The sequence below is a fragment of the Aspergillus fijiensis genome (assembly GCF_003184825.1).
Source record: "Aspergillus fijiensis CBS 313.89 unplaced genomic scaffold BO72scaffold_98, whole genome shotgun sequence".
Taxonomy (NCBI): Eukaryota; Fungi; Ascomycota; class Eurotiomycetes; order Eurotiales; family Aspergillaceae; genus Aspergillus; species Aspergillus fijiensis.
The window spans coordinates 24,313-38,402 of NW_024469074.1; the positions used below are offsets into that span (position 1 = coordinate 24,313).

Genomic DNA, 14,090 nt, shown 5'->3' on the forward strand with positions numbered 1-14,090 from the left:
CCATTGCAAGCAACCCCCCCTTTCCGGCAAGGTTAGGGCATGTGCCCTTCGAAATTGGAAGGCTTTCTCCTTGCTACCTTTGGTTGGCCGTCATATAGTCACATGTGAGCGACAGAATTGAATGGCAGTGTCCAGCTAGCCAACGCCATCCAGAAAACCTCAACCGATCCATAGCAACTATCAGCTCATCTAGTAACTAGTAGTCAATCATGGATGCTGTAGTTACGTGCCCGCAGTACCCATACCACCATATCGAACTACTCCAGCTCTGTCGAGTAGAACACGAGATGACGTCACAATAGAAAAATGGCTTCTCAGTTACCTACCTACTTGAGTAGCTACGGAGGGTACTAGTTTTATCCACTATGCCCAAGGTGGTGCTAACCTATCATCTCTGACCAGGATCCATCCCTCTCAAAAGTGTCTTTTGCTCATGACGACGTCACTGCTCACCTCGTCACTGGTCTCTTACCAGAATGACGACAACGGCATGTGACCCCTTCGGATCTGGGGAGCTTCATAAAGCGACGTTATCCCCTTGATTCTATCACTGTCAAAACCAATTACCATCAGCATCAAAGACTACAGATACTCGTTCTCTGAAGACGATCCCGAAGCGTACCACAGCCAGCGAAATGACGACCCTCAATTGTGAGTGTTATCCTTGAGGTTACACCCATCCCACTCCATCCTGGCAACTTCACAAAGACTTATTGCTCGAGCCTTATTTTAACCTAGAACCATTAGACTTGCCATCCGTGAAGCCGTCCGCAATCGCAGTCGGCGCGATCTTCACGCACACTGCTTCACTAGGCATTCTCGCCCCAGTCTTTGGCGATACTTACCATCGTGCCCAAGCTGCCAATTCAAAGGAAGAGTTCTTCAAGTCTAAGGAGGCTGCTGGTGCTGCAGCGGCCTGGGGTAGCTCTCTGGTTGGCAGTGCTGTACAGACCTACGGCGTGGCGGCATTGATCAATGCAACGGGGACCCTTAGTTATAAGGGTGCAGCCTATCTGGGAAGTTTGATCTTTATGGCCAGTGCAGCTCCAAGTGTAAGTCTATTGATGATATCGCATGCTACGACTTTGGTCTAATTGATTGTGATCGTTCCAGGTCATCAGCCAGATCTTCACAGAGAAACGCCCCCTCGACACAGTGGCAGTGGGCGCTGTCGGCAGGGTCTTTGAGACAGTAGGACTCAGTCTATTCCTTACCTGGTGGGGCACGCGTACCAACCCTTTCGCGTGAGGAATAAATGGGATGAAACTCAGTACCACATTTGATTCTTGTGTCTTTGCGTTATGTGCAGTTGAATAAGATACGATATTGTTCTAGCTTCAAGAATAATCAAATTTCCGTAATCATCAAATTGGCTTGGCGAAACCGACTTTTCTGGAACTTGTAATCGTTAGTGGAACTTGTAATCGTTAGTAAATTGTGTTTGAAGCGTTAGAAAAGCCCAGGGTAATCTTTGATGACGTGGGCAAACAAGGCAACGATATTATTATGTTACCCTAGTTCCGAGTCGTGACCTGATTTTAACCGAGGACCTCGACCGATTCGAACGGCATTGGGGGCAATTATCTGAACCTGAAGCTACAGTTGAGAGAGCCACTTGCTCCGTGCAGCAAGTAGCTAATGGTTCGAAGTTCAGCTACCTGTGGCCCTCGAGCGCGCTTTCTCATTTACCCTCCAAGTCACGCAAATATTGAAATATCCAACACGCGACCTTGCTCACATCACAGTGTTACATACGTTACAACTGTTGAGTTGAAGTTGTACGAGGAAGCCCGAAGGCGTAAATGGAGACAGATGCTGATAAATAGTGATTGCATGTCTACTTCTATATAATCAAACAAAAGTGCGACAGGGATACCTTGCAGAGTGTCAGTGATTATTATTAATATAGAGTGAGATAGAACTTACACTCCAGGATAGCCATGCTGATGATCCAGCTGGTATTTGGAAGCCGAAGAATTCAAGCTGCAAGGCAAGGGTGGCAAACCATTTGCATTCAAGACACCTCTAGCCCCCTCCTTATCTTTCCCGAAAAGCCCGGCAAGGCCGCGCTCCTCTCCCTGTTGCTTGACCGATACCAGCTGTCTTTTACCTGCTTCACCAAGCTCCAAAACTTCCTTTGGTGCTGCCTCACTGCCTACGGTAAGAAGACCAACAACGTCGGCCTGATTCACCGTACTGAGTCTAGGATAGTTTCTCCGAGCATCGCGCTTCCAGTAAGGGTTATCGGCGATGTCACCCGCTGGAACTGTGATAGGGTCGTCATAGGACAGAGGTGGAAGAGATCCTGGAGCCGGCAGGCGGAATTGGGAGTTCAATGGAACGCCAGTAGAGCGACTAGGATCAATGGACAGAAGGCGACGGATACGCTCCCATACGCCAGTCGACTGAACAGTGTATTTCTGAGTAACGCATTAGTGTATACAGAAGTGTATAGTCATTCTTTGACGACCAACCTTGTGAACAGCTATCACATTTGATGCCGACTTGGCCGCTTTAACTATGTCGCGAGCCATGGTGGTTTCTATTGATTATGAGTATGTGAAACTTCGATTAAATAAAGCCTTCACTGCAAGATGCTGAGACACAGCGCAGCACATGGTCTTTCATACCTCACCTTTTGAGATCTATATTTCCGCAAAGAGTCGTCCCTCTGGAATCGCTGGCTCGCTGTCAGTAGCAATCGAACTGTCCGGCGGAGGCCTTCCCGGGAGGTCGAGTCGTGCGGAACAACAGTATTTCCGAGAGCAATGGATGAATAGCATTGATCTAATTGTAAGCATATGCATCCCGAACAAACTGAAGCTAATTTCTTGGAACAACACTCGAGGAGTCGAGGGGTCCTTGGTTCACAACCTTCGGGATCATTATGACTTCCATTTCTGTGATTACACATCTATTCTCCCGTCCAAGCATGATCAAAGCTTCTTTATGCAGTAATTTCAACCTCCCAACTCTGGTCTGTAGCCGGTGAGGAATGGGGTACCAATAGGCTTGTCTAGGGACAATAGTACATTTACGTCTACCAAGGAATATCGCGTGAATACTCCACATCAATTGCCGGCCAACCATCACTTGTTGGAATTTTGTAATACATCCATGTCTATCTCCTTCCATTGTGGCAGATCTGCGAGAGAAGATGCAGCTCTAAGGACTTTCCCGTTTCTCCTCCTTCGAGGCAATAACGACTTGTCGCGCAGCCTCGACTGTTGCATCGGGACCACCCCTTTGATGTAGGAGAACTTCACCCAGCTTGCTTACAGCGAAGACCCCCCTTGTTGTTCCTTTTGGCATTTTCTTGAATCCAAGAGCAGCTATAAGTGTATAGGAGGAATTGCACAGGAGAGGAAAAGGCAACTTCTGCTTAGACTTGAAAGTGGTGTTTGCTTTGGGCGAATCCGCTGAAAGACCGTATACTGACATCCCACTTGAAGTTAGGGATTCATAATTGTCACGGAAAAGACAGGCTTGCTTGGTACCTAGGGCAGAGTGAGTCCATAGTTAGGAAGAGCTAGTGTGTCATGTCGAGGTAACCAAAAAGGAGAAATAAAACAGAATGACGAAGATAGATGGTACAGTGCATGGATGCATCATGTATGGATTGGGGCAAGCCAAAGGAGCTGAGAGAACAGAATTGGGTCTCAGTTAAACCTACATCCAGGGGTAGACGCTCTGGGATATGTGAATAACACAACACCGGACTTGCTACTGTCGACGAGATCCTTCAATCTGAGTTTCGTCCCATCATGATTTTCAAATTCACCACCAAATTGGTTCAAATCGAGGGTCTCTCCAACTTTCGGGGATCCATGGTGGGCATCGCTAGACGCGTCGGCAAGAGAGCCGCCAGCCTTGACTTTTTTAGGCCCTCTCTTCGAGGCTGGGTCGAGATCGAGAATGCGCTTGCTCTTTTGTTCTGTTTCGAGGGGTTGTGTTGTCGCTTTACGCTTCCTCAACTCGACCATTGCGATACTGTGACTTCTTAATAATGTGAATACTGTAAATGTGATGGCGCAAATGAACAAAATGAGTTGAAATACTTTGAAGGCAGTAGTCTGTGGTTGCAGTTGCACTCTCGCACAACACAGTAATCAAGCGGTAGGTGAGACTTCGCCGGGCTTTCATCCTTGTCCTTGAATGCCGTCACTTCGCTAACCCCCACCGGGTAGGTATAGTCAGTCCCAATAAGTAGTCAACAATCATGTTTTCAGAAGTTATTATGACCCGGACAGGTGATAATATAACTATAAATATCAAAATACAGGTTCTTGCAATGCTACAGTCTTGCTCTGTACTGTAGTCGAGGAAGTTTCCAGCATATACAGCTTAATCAGAAAGGCATCACTTTAAGAGATCGGTCTTGTGAATCGATATTGTAGAGACTCTACCCCAGGTTTGCTGGAGATAAGAATCATATTGAAGTGGAAGACTTGCTTATCTTAACGCAAACCAGGATTTTCTTGGGCTGTAACCCCTGCTTCGGCCTGTAGTCTTATCATATTTATTTTTGATTAAACCTATTATTATACGCTCTCTGTGTTATGCTTAAGAGGTGCTTATCCTGATGGGGAAGTGTAGCTAGTCGCAAATACTGATAAAGAATAAGCTATATTGTGTGTTTATAGTCTCTTTTATTAGTAGTTGAGCTAGCACCAGCAGTTCCTGCTCGAGCACTTGTGGCACATAGAAGCTACTCAGTAATATGTAGGTGCTGTCCTCGTAGAAGGCCCTGTTGAAGAAATCTGCTGCAAGCTGGGCTTTATGAGAATAGCTTCGACGGGGTCTTGGAGCCAATATGGTCCTATGCTAAATAGGCGATACTCGTATAACTATTTAAATCTGAATGACTAAAGCTATTCCAGACGAAGGAATGGTTGTCAGCGTTGCCAAGTAATCCGGCCACGTGATTTCAAAGGCCTTTTGTTCTTGTTCACATGAGGGAACGTAGCTAGTTCAAACAACCTCTGATGCCTCAAATCGCCGTCAAATGTTATCTGAGTTTCAAAGAAAAACACTGCAATTCATTGGCCTGAGAATGTCATCAATAATTCTTCTATGCAGAGCACTATCTTTTTTCTTGTCATCTTCACGGCGTACATTGCCACCAAAACTATAGAATATATGTTCATTATGGTATTAGAACACCAAAATACAGGGTGACCGAGGCTGCAATCAGCGCGGTTATAGCGTCTGGCTATATGTATTGTGATTGTTGGTTACAGGACTTACCGCGACTCGGCTTCAGCTTCTATACTTGAGTTTGTGCTTTTTCTTGCGAAGACTTGTTGCTAACTAGTTGCTTGTGCAGCAAGTAGTGAGCAGACCTGTTAAGGTTGACGACGGCCTTGCTATAAGCTAAATGCAAAGGTTAAGATTACTCTGCAATTATCAAGTGTGAATTCAGAATATAGTAGTGTATACCCCCATCTACCGTGCAAATCCAGAGTAAATGATCTCCTTTGGACAATCATTGAGCTATAGCAGGTGCAAGATGCCGAGATCTGGACCGAAACAATGATTCTGGCGGTTTTACAACCTGTAGAATGACCCATGCATATACAAGAATGAGTGGGGCGCCTTTTGGCCCCCCTTACGCGATCTATAGTGCTGGGTTCGAGTAGCCTGGGGCCGGCGACAGTACGAGTAAAATGGCTGCAGCAGATGCCGCAGCGGCGGAATAATACAGTGATGCCATATTATGAAAAAGAAAAAGATAGATATATATATATATATGAGAAAGATAGCACTTTAATCTCAAAATCTAATCCTCTCACTTAATTAACTTATGTTTGATTAACAATTAGAAATAGTATATGTCTCCTGGTATCTGTAAAACGAAATTATTTGTAAGATGGAGCTCGACCCTTCTCTGACAAGGGATCAATGGCTATAAGTAACTACAGAGTACTAAGTAGTTATTCAATCTCAACGCGAAACGATGCACCCCCATTCTTTAAGACTTCGTCCTATGTGCCAATAAAGACTAGCCACAGATTCTCCCAGTGAAAATGCTGTTGATGTTCATATGAGCACATGGCCATACATATTTGTTTCGCAGAGCGGTCAGAGAGTGGTTGGATGGCAGTGACGTTTCTTTCCCAGGCCTGGGGGCTTTTGGTGCCTCTGCACTTGTGGGCTGCCATCGTTCGCCGTAGTTCGCTCACTTCTTTGATCATGCCGGGAAAGCCCGACCCTTGGCGCCACCCGGGGTTAGTCTACGAATGTAAAATTTCCAACTTCAACAATGTTCTACCGCATATAACTAATTCTTCAGTCATTACAAAGTTGTCGCCACATGCTCTTGTTCCAGTGCCTCCACCGTACCTCATCATCGGAAGGGGATTTTCTTTCTTTTCTTTCTATTTTTCCTACTTTTATCTTGATTGATTGGCCTTTGTAGTTATTATCCTTTGCCACCTCTTCGTAGTGGTCGGGGTGCTTATTAGAATCTCACCCGCCCTTCTCGCTGTTTGACTGTTGTCGTCGCCGCAGTGTCCTACACACGTTCTTGTGCACTGGATCTCGAAACACGGCCCAATTTTGTCCACTCGAGAACTGGAGTCAAAGCCTGGCCCCGCCGTCTCCTTTCCGTCATGAAGGTCTTTTCTTCATCATGCACATTTGATTATTCGTGGGAGGAGGTATCGACCGCAAATTGGCGCAAGTACTGCCCTTGGAATGACAAGTCCACACATGTCGTGGCAGTAGACACTCTTTCTCGAAGCGTGGATATGCAAACCGGTATAGTATGTGCCTTGGTCCCATTGATCCGGCTTCAGATTGAACCAGTATCACTAATGCCTTGGTCTCGTCTCAGCTGCGCACCGAACGTTTGATCACCTGTAATCAGTCCGTGCCACAATGGGTACTCTCACTATTTGGAGGCAGCGCTACGTCTCATGTATACGAAGTATCATATGTTGATCCAATTTCCAAAATGGTCACGATGTGCTCGACAAATCTCACGTGGTCGAATGTCCTCAGTGTCAGGGAAACCGTTGTCTACCAACCATCACTGCTGGATCCATCTTCAAGTACACAGTTCAGCCAAGAAGCGAAGATTACCGCTCTTTGTGGGGGTTGGCAGAAAATCAAGAACAAAGTCGAGGAGGCCAGTGTTGAACGCTTTAGTCAGAACGCGAAGCGAGGCCGAGAAGGATTTGAAGCTGTTCTGGAAATGAGTCGACGAGTCTTCAGTGAACAACGCGAGCACGACAAAAACCAACTCTGAATTGAGGTTCTCCTCGGCTTGACACATAGTCACCGGACACAGTCAACCATTATCTTTTCAAGCGTTTGCATATATATGGCGTTCCTTTGAGTTCTTTCCAGCGTCTCGACTTCAGGGAATCTTTCAGCTCCATTCTTGCGATTTACTCACCAGCCCTACATTTTCAAACCGCTGTCCCACCAGTGTTAGTGCTTGGACTCAAATGCCCACCCGCCATTGCAAAGTGAGCAGCTTATATGGCTTGATGATGCGTGACCTCTTCCCTACACAACAAAAGCAATAGAACGCTCTCCGGTCTACATTTCTCTGTGCTATTACAACTACTCATAATTGTCCGTTCTCACAAAGCGCATCCCTATGTATGATATTACAAGAATGAGCGGGGGGGCCTTTGGGCCCCCCTACACGATCTGTAGTGCTGGGTTTGAAGTGAGTGGCCGGCCCCAGCCTATGGCATAGGGCTTCGGCGACAGTAAAATAGCTGCGGCAGGTGCAGAATATCCGAAGCCGGTAAAAAGGTATCAAAAATAGAATCAGAGACCAAATAAGAGTATTACTTATATAAGAATAGATAGAGACCCTTTGCCCCCCCCCCACACAATGTATAATGCTGGGTACAAGATAAGTTGCTGATTTCAGTCTACAGTATAAAGCTTCAACAACAGTAAAATAGCTGCTGCAGCTACTCCAGCAATAGAATAAAACAATATTGGAATAAGTAAAAATAAAAGTAAAAATTAATCAAAAATATTCATTAGATAAAAATAAACAGAAGACTTTTTTGACTTTTTTAATATAATTTATAAAGCTGAATTCTTAGTATAAAACATTAATCATAGTATAGTAGCTGCGGCAGATGCTGTTAAACAATTCATTAAATGGTAGGTAGTTGTATTAAAAGGTAGTCCATAAAGACTAGAATAGCTAAAGACAGTAATAAGATAAACCGCAGTCACCATAACGCAGGTGACACCCCAGGCAGAAACAACAGTCACCACCAATAACGGAATCACAGATACTGCAGCAGTAAAATAGAATAATAGAAAATTGAAAAAAATAAAATCAAAGACTAAGCAGAAACAGATATTAACTGAAAATGGATAAAGAAATACTTTAGTTCCTTTTATACAATTTATAATACTGGATTTTGAATAACATATCAGCTTTGGTCTATAATATAAAACTTTAACAATAATCAAATAACTGCAGCAGATACTACAACAGCAAAATAAAACAGTAAAAATATTAAAAACAAAACCAGAGGCTAAGTGGAGATATTCTTTAGATTTCCCTGTTGTCTTTGATATAGATTTATTGTAGAATCATCGAAGTCTGATGCGTGATATGACAGCACTTACTTTTATAATGCAAGCTCATCTTCACATAACATTTGCAAATGATCTTATTGCCTGTATACAGGCATGGCCTCTGATACCGCTACAAAGTCGGGGAAGTCATTCGAGAATCAATGGCTGATGGGAGATACTCCACCAGGTGCCGGATTATGTAAGGTACTTATTTGCTCAGGTACGCCACATAACCACTTCCGCGTGGTACCCCTCTAAACAGCGACATTCTGTCCCTCACTATTATTGCCTTTTCATTGCTAGGAATCGCATGTTGACTAGATGTGGCGATCGATCTTATATCACTAGCATTGAAAGACTAACTATTTAGCTCTGCTTTGTTAACCATCCCTAACTCATTCCTAACGAATCCCTATCCTATCTCTCTACTCATCTGCGTCTCCAAAAATACACTTACGAATCACCTTAACACGAGTCCAATGTCCGAGAACATAGTTCCCCCAAAAGGAAAATGGCCGGTTGATCCCCAGGACGATTTACCCATCTCAGAAGATCGTATATGGGTGGATGGTTGTTTTGACTTCAGTCACCACGGTGAGAGGCTGTAACGTCTCCTTGGTACCGTGTTCCCGAAAGCTGAGTTTCGTAGGACATGCGGGTGCCATGCTACAGGCCCGTAGGCTAGGCAGAGAACTTTATGTTGGTGTACACTCCGATGAGGCCATCCTAGAGAATAAAGGCCCAACAGTGATGAAATTGGAGGAGAGGTAAGTTAATTCTTGCATTGGTTCATTGTAGAACTTGACTGATCATGACCTAGAGTAGCTGCAGTGGAAGCATGCCGATGGGTAACTCGCTGCGTGCCCTCGGCTCCCTACGTGACTTTCCTGCCCTGGGTGTCACATTATGGATGCAAGTATGTCGTGCATGGCGATGACATAACCTCTGACAGCAACGGCGATGACTGTTATCGTTACGTGAAGGCTGCAGGCCGTTTCCGAGTGGTCAAGCGAACGCCGGGAATATCCACAACTGATCTTGTAGGACGCATGCTTCTCTGTACTAAGGGGCATTTCGTTAGAAGTGTGAAGGAGACGATTACTGGGAAAGAAGGCTCCGGTAGCGAGGAGGAACGCGCACAATCTGGTGAGAATCTGCTGCAGAGAATTCGCGACTACGCAACCGATGAGAGCGGTCTACAGCCAGGACCCTGTGTCTGGATCTGGAATGGTTCCACCTCAGCGAAGCTTGGAAATACGAGTGAAGAGTCGGGATCATTTGAGCAGATCGTCACAGGAAAGCTACCCAAGCCAGGACAACGTATTGTGTATGTTGACGGAGGCTTTGATCTGTTTTCTTCCGGTCATATTGAATTTTTGCGCCAGGTCATTGAGTTAGAAAGACTTGAGGGCCACCGTCAGCATTGGTATGATCCTAAGACAAGGGAAAAGAGAATCCAGGAATATGGTGAAGATTACGAGCCGGCATTTGTTGTTGCCGGCATTCATGATGATGACGTCATAAACCATTGGAAAGGGCTCAACTATCCCATCATGAACATCTTCGAGCGTGGACTATGTGTCCTTCAGTGTCGAGTGAGTTTAAAGCCCACCTACTTCATAGGGTCCGTAAATCCGGGAACTATCTTGCTAATTCTCCTCTAGTACGTCCATGCCGTCGTCTTCTCTGCTCCCTTTTCCCCAAGCCAGTCGTATTTGGAAGCAATGCCTCTAGGTGCGCCAGATGCAGTTTATCATGGCCCCACCACGTTCATACCCCTCACCTACGATCCTTATGTCGCTCCGAAGAAGATGGGTATATTCAAGGAATCTCCGAGTCATCCCTACCAGCATGTCAATGCTGGGGAAATTGTCGACAGGATTTTGAAGAGCAAAGAGGCGTACGAGGCGAGACAACGTGCCAAAGTTGAGAAAGGAATTGTTGAGGATTTAGCGAAATCGAGGGAGGTAAGTAGGGTGTGAGCCGCGGGTGGCATCCACCAAGGCTCATCCCGGATGGTGGATCAATGTCGATAGTCGGACGATGAGCAATTAGAGATGAGAAGAATATTGGACGTAGCTTTGAAGTCCCAACTTAGAGATTGTTGGTTTGTTGTGATGTTATGCACATATCTGGAAACACAGGGGGAATGTATCGAAGGTACCTCCCCACGCTGAACAGCCCTTCAGGGTTTCAACTTCTTGAAGATTGTGAAGTTGCAGCAATAGAAAATCAGCTTTAGGGTTCCGATGTTCTTTTGGGTGAGACGAGGTGGACGAACAATCTGCCGGGTTGGATTGGGGTGCTAAGCCAGAGCGCAAGGCAATGTACATACAATATGGATGATAATTTGGTCATGGTTAGTCGGCTGCCACCAGTACTCCCTTTTCTTCCAGCATTTTAGCAAGCTCCCCATTCTGATGCATAGACATCAGAATATCGCAGCCACCAATGAATTCCTTTTCAAGGTATAGTTGGGGGATCGTGGGCCAATCGGAATATTCCTTGATACCTGCAAAGTTGAAATTGGGATAAAATTAGCTGACTGCACTTGCTAATTGGGCAGGCATCCACCTAGCCAGTCTTCAGAACATACCTTGACGCAACTCTGGGTCCTCTAAAACATTAAAGGCAACAAACTTCTTGGGATCAACGCCTTGCAATCCCAGAATTTGTATGCTGGCCCGGGAAAACCCGCACTGAGGAGTCTCCGGAGTACCCTTCATAAAGAGAACAACTGGGGCAGACGCGACAGCCTTATCAATCGCTGTCCGAGTTTCAGATGACAAGAGACGGACATTGAGAATGAATGACAAAGGTGAGCCTCGCGAGCGAAGTTGGATTGAAGACGGCCGGGAGAGAAGCCGGGATGCCTGAAGATGCAATCTTTCTGTGAGCTTGGTGAGATGATAGAGTCAGAGCATTGTTGGGACCCACCGAGGAAGGTAGGATGCGAGAGAACATGATGGTTTCGAGATATTATTTGCACACTTGCTTCAGTCGAGAATAGTTGGAAGAAAGTCTACGGATTTTGCGGAGAACTTCTGCACCGGTCCGTTAGCTAAGCATGCTCACTAACCAGCTCACAAGCCAACTCCGGTACGAATTGTTAGGTTAATAGAACCAATCAACTTTGAGTAGATGACAAGCAACGACGATCATGGGATACGTAGCCAATCAAGATCATGTGATCTGGCAGATCCACTGTCCTTAAGGACTAAGTAGGTGCAAGGTCATTTGAAACGGCTCAAGTCTATCCCCAATTTCGCACTTTCTCGAACAAAAATCCATTGGACTCTCACTTCATGGAATATTCTTCGCCACCACTGAGCGCGCAAACACACTTCCACGATGAGAAGATACACATAATTCTCGCGGCCAGCGGATCGGTCGCTACAATCAAATTGCCGAATATCGCTCAAGCGCTTAGTCGTCACCACAATGTGTCTATTCGTATTATCGTCACCAAGTCAGCGGAGCGCTTTTTAGATGGACAGAGCCTGGAACAGCCTTCATTAGAAGCTCTGCGAGCAGTCCCAGGTGTTGAGGCTATTTACAGAGATGAAGATGAGTGGAAGAATCCCTGGACTCGTGGCGAACCGATACTCCACATAGAACTTAGGAAGTGGGCGCATTTATTGCTTGTTGCGCCCCTCTCGGCTAACACCATGGCTAAGATGACCATGGGGATGGCCGACAACCTTCTACTCTCGGTGATAAGAGCATGGGATACGACCGGGATGGTGGATGGCAACTTGAAGACTAAGAAGCCGCTTATCTTTGTTGCTCCAGCAATGAACACGGCAATGTGGAATCATCCCATCACTGGCAAACAGATTGAGATTTTAGAGAAGGAATGGGGTGTGAATAATTCAAGCAAGGATGGCTGGGTTTCCGTTCTTCGGCCCATGGAGAAGCACCTTGCTTGTGGCGACTCTGGCAATGGTGCCATGATGGATTGGGAGGCTATAGTCTGTGCCGTGGAGCAGTATATCGGTGTTCAAACACGAAGGCGTTCGAAAATTACAGGGTGAGTTGGTCAATAAAGCCTGCAAAGGTACGGCTCATTCTCTGAATTTCCTTAGCAATGCGACTCTGTAGCTTCATGATAGAAGCCAGTGGATTGCGCGATATATTCCAGGAGTAGCCCCACAGTGATACCGCCGCCAGTAAAGAGACAGCCATTTTTGAACCACCACCAGCAGTCCTGTACATTCTTTAGCTGAACTTTCCAAATCATCGCAGCAAGGGAAAGAGCTGCGCTGCCGCAGCTGCCGACAAAGAAAATAGGTCCACTACCAGCCACGACGCCAGCTGCAGCAAGCAGCGATATTTGGACCCCTGCCAATGCACCGAGGACAGCTTTTGTATTTTTCTCATGACGAAGAGCAATTGACTTGATGCCGGCCGCTACATCATCTTTTATGTCCATATGTGCATATATCATATCGTATAGAATTGTCCAGGCGACGCAACTAGAATAGAGAGCAGCAGCTGCTTCCAGGGCAGGAGTATTGTGAAGGAGGTCAATACCCAGTGCTGGGAAACCCATAATCGCACCCCACGAGAATGTAAGGCCAAGCACAGCTTGCGGGTAGTATGTGATACGCTTAGCGAGGGGATAGGTGGCCACCAAAAGCAGGCTAGGTATACCATACCAGAGGCATTGGGTTGGAAACTGAAGCAAGACACCCAGCCCTGCCAGGAGTTGAACGCCAGTAAAAGCGACTGCTTTGCTAGGGGAGATTGCCCCTCTCGCGATAGGTCGAAACTTGGTTCTTGCAACGTGCGGATCCAGATTCCGGTCCCATAGATCGTTGATCGCACACCCAGCACCTCGCATGATCAAGGCACCGGCGAGAAATAGACCGGCAGTTCCAGCAACCTCGAATGGGCCAGTGGAAGTCGTCATGGATGCAGCAAGAAGGGTGGAATATAGACAAGGGAAGAAAAGATAGTATGTGCCTGTAGGTTTATCAAGGCGCAACAACTCCGCGTATGGAATCCATGACCGTGGAAGAGAGGCTATGAAGCCCTTTTCCGGTGGTCTGTAGTGATCCACCGAGCTCGAACTTGCGCGACTCTGCGAGGTAGAAACGCCTGAGTCTTTGAGCCTGCACGTGTCATAATTTGATCTTCGACGGGATTCCAGAAAGACATTGGTCGCTGCTGGGCTATTCTGGGGCAATGAGGAAGAGCGAGAGCCATGGTAGAAAGCGGATGGAAGTGGTTGGTGAAGAGAGGTGGCTCGCCCCGCGAAGCATCGACGCATTTGATTCAGATAGCGCAGGGGTAAGCAAGACAATGGCATATTTGCGATTGCAGTCATTATCGGGAAATTTGAGAACAAAATAGATGGCTGTTATCAGTCAGTCATAACAGGAATTTGACTCTGGCACAAATCCGCTCGATCAAGACACGGAATCAAGGAGATGCAAAGGGAGGGAGACGGAAGGGTAAACAAGGTTGGCTGGTTGGGTCCTCGTCCCTGAGTTCATCGCCTGGGTGTGTAAGTTGATAATTCCGGCAACAAA

General features: G+C 46.3%; 6 protein-coding genes across 6 annotated transcripts; 3 read left to right on the forward strand and 3 right to left on the reverse strand.

Moving 5' to 3' along the window:
- Positions 1 to 749: 749 nt before the first annotated feature.
- BO72DRAFT_391786 (DUF1761 domain-containing protein) lies at positions 750 to 1,248 on the forward strand (the record flags this gene model as incomplete). Its single annotated transcript, XM_040941870.1, has 2 exons — positions 750 to 1,052; positions 1,114 to 1,248. Coding segments are annotated over 2 exons (438 nt in total), but the record flags the coding sequence as incomplete, so codon positions are not given.
- Positions 1,249 to 1,804: 556 nt separating this feature from the next.
- BO72DRAFT_532640 (putative NADH-ubiquinone oxidoreductase 21 kDa subunit) lies at positions 1,805 to 2,738 on the reverse strand. The gene is made up of 4 exons (XM_040950445.1): positions 2,636 to 2,738; positions 2,475 to 2,542; positions 1,927 to 2,420; positions 1,805 to 1,876 (listed from the first exon to the last, which is right to left on the reverse strand). Exons 2-4 carry the CDS (start codon positions 2,532 to 2,534, stop codon positions 1,852 to 1,854), a joined length of 579 nt encoding a protein of 192 aa, XP_040795536.1. The 5' UTR covers positions 2,535 to 2,542; positions 2,636 to 2,738; the 3' UTR covers positions 1,805 to 1,851.
- A 117-nt stretch (positions 2,739 to 2,855) lies between these two features.
- On the reverse strand, positions 2,856 to 4,180 carry BO72DRAFT_416906 (thioredoxin peroxidase DOT5). The gene is made up of 2 exons (XM_040942601.1): positions 3,674 to 4,180; positions 2,856 to 3,497 (listed from the first exon to the last, which is right to left on the reverse strand). The coding sequence occupies exons 1-2, from the start codon at positions 3,981 to 3,983 to the stop codon at positions 3,166 to 3,168; spliced, it is 642 nt and encodes a 213-aa protein (XP_040795537.1). The 5' UTR covers positions 3,984 to 4,180; the 3' UTR covers positions 2,856 to 3,165.
- A 2,328-nt stretch (positions 4,181 to 6,508) lies between these two features.
- On the forward strand, positions 6,509 to 7,473 carry BO72DRAFT_314419 (putative mitochondrial protein sorting (Msf1)). The gene is made up of 2 exons (XM_040940540.1): positions 6,509 to 6,764; positions 6,836 to 7,473. The coding sequence occupies exons 1-2, from the start codon at positions 6,612 to 6,614 to the stop codon at positions 7,247 to 7,249; spliced, it is 567 nt and encodes a 188-aa protein (XP_040795538.1). The 5' UTR covers positions 6,509 to 6,611; the 3' UTR covers positions 7,250 to 7,473.
- Positions 7,474 to 8,806: 1,333 nt separating this feature from the next.
- On the forward strand, positions 8,807 to 10,897 carry BO72DRAFT_453605 (ethanolamine-phosphate cytidylyltransferase). The gene is made up of 4 exons (XM_040946020.1): positions 8,807 to 9,150; positions 9,206 to 9,323; positions 9,377 to 10,151; positions 10,221 to 10,897. The coding sequence occupies exons 1-4, from the start codon at positions 9,036 to 9,038 to the stop codon at positions 10,536 to 10,538; spliced, it is 1,326 nt and encodes a 441-aa protein (XP_040795539.1). The 5' UTR covers positions 8,807 to 9,035; the 3' UTR covers positions 10,539 to 10,897.
- Positions 10,898 to 10,916: 19 nt separating this feature from the next.
- Positions 10,917 to 13,764, reverse strand: BO72DRAFT_473168 (putative para-hydroxybenzoate-polyprenyltransferase Coq2; the record flags this gene model as incomplete). The annotated part of the gene is made up of 4 exons (XM_040947182.1): positions 10,917 to 11,068; positions 11,153 to 11,446; positions 12,718 to 13,639; positions 13,699 to 13,764. The coding sequence occupies 4 exons, from the start codon at positions 13,762 to 13,764 to the stop codon at positions 10,917 to 10,919; spliced, it is 1,434 nt and encodes a 477-aa protein (XP_040795540.1).
- Between the last annotated feature and the right edge of the window lie 326 nt (positions 13,765 to 14,090).

Excerpts from the sequence above, each read along its gene's own strand:
- BO72DRAFT_532640 (XM_040950445.1), bottom strand. The coding sequence starts at position 2,534 with ATGGCTCGCGACATAGTTAAAGCGGCCAAGTCGGCATCAAATGTGATA. Across the intron at positions 2,421-2,474 it reads ATGTGATAGCTGTTCACAAG|AAATACACTGTTCAGTCGAC; the intron begins GTTGGTCGTCAA and ends TGCGTTACTCAG. Across the intron at positions 1,877-1,926 it reads CAGCATGGCTATCCTGGAGT|GTATCCCTGTCGCACTTTTG; the intron begins GTAAGTTCTATC and ends ACACTCTGCAAG.
- BO72DRAFT_416906 (XM_040942601.1), bottom strand. The coding sequence starts at position 3,983 with ATGGTCGAGTTGAGGAAGCGTAAAGCGACAACACAACCCCTCGAAACA. Across the intron at positions 3,498-3,673 it reads CAGAGCGTCTACCCCTGGAT|GTACCAAGCAAGCCTGTCTT; the intron begins GTAGGTTTAACT and ends ACTCTGCCCTAG.
- BO72DRAFT_314419 (XM_040940540.1), top strand. The coding sequence starts at position 6,612 with ATGAAGGTCTTTTCTTCATCATGCACATTTGATTATTCGTGGGAGGAG. Across the intron at positions 6,765-6,835 it reads TGGATATGCAAACCGGTATA|CTGCGCACCGAACGTTTGAT; the intron begins GTATGTGCCTTG and ends GTCTCGTCTCAG.
- BO72DRAFT_453605 (XM_040946020.1), top strand. The coding sequence starts at position 9,036 with ATGTCCGAGAACATAGTTCCCCCAAAAGGAAAATGGCCGGTTGATCCC. Across the intron at positions 9,151-9,205 it reads TTTTGACTTCAGTCACCACG|GACATGCGGGTGCCATGCTA; the intron begins GTGAGAGGCTGT and ends TGAGTTTCGTAG. Across the intron at positions 10,152-10,220 it reads TATGTGTCCTTCAGTGTCGA|TACGTCCATGCCGTCGTCTT; the intron begins GTGAGTTTAAAG and ends ATTCTCCTCTAG.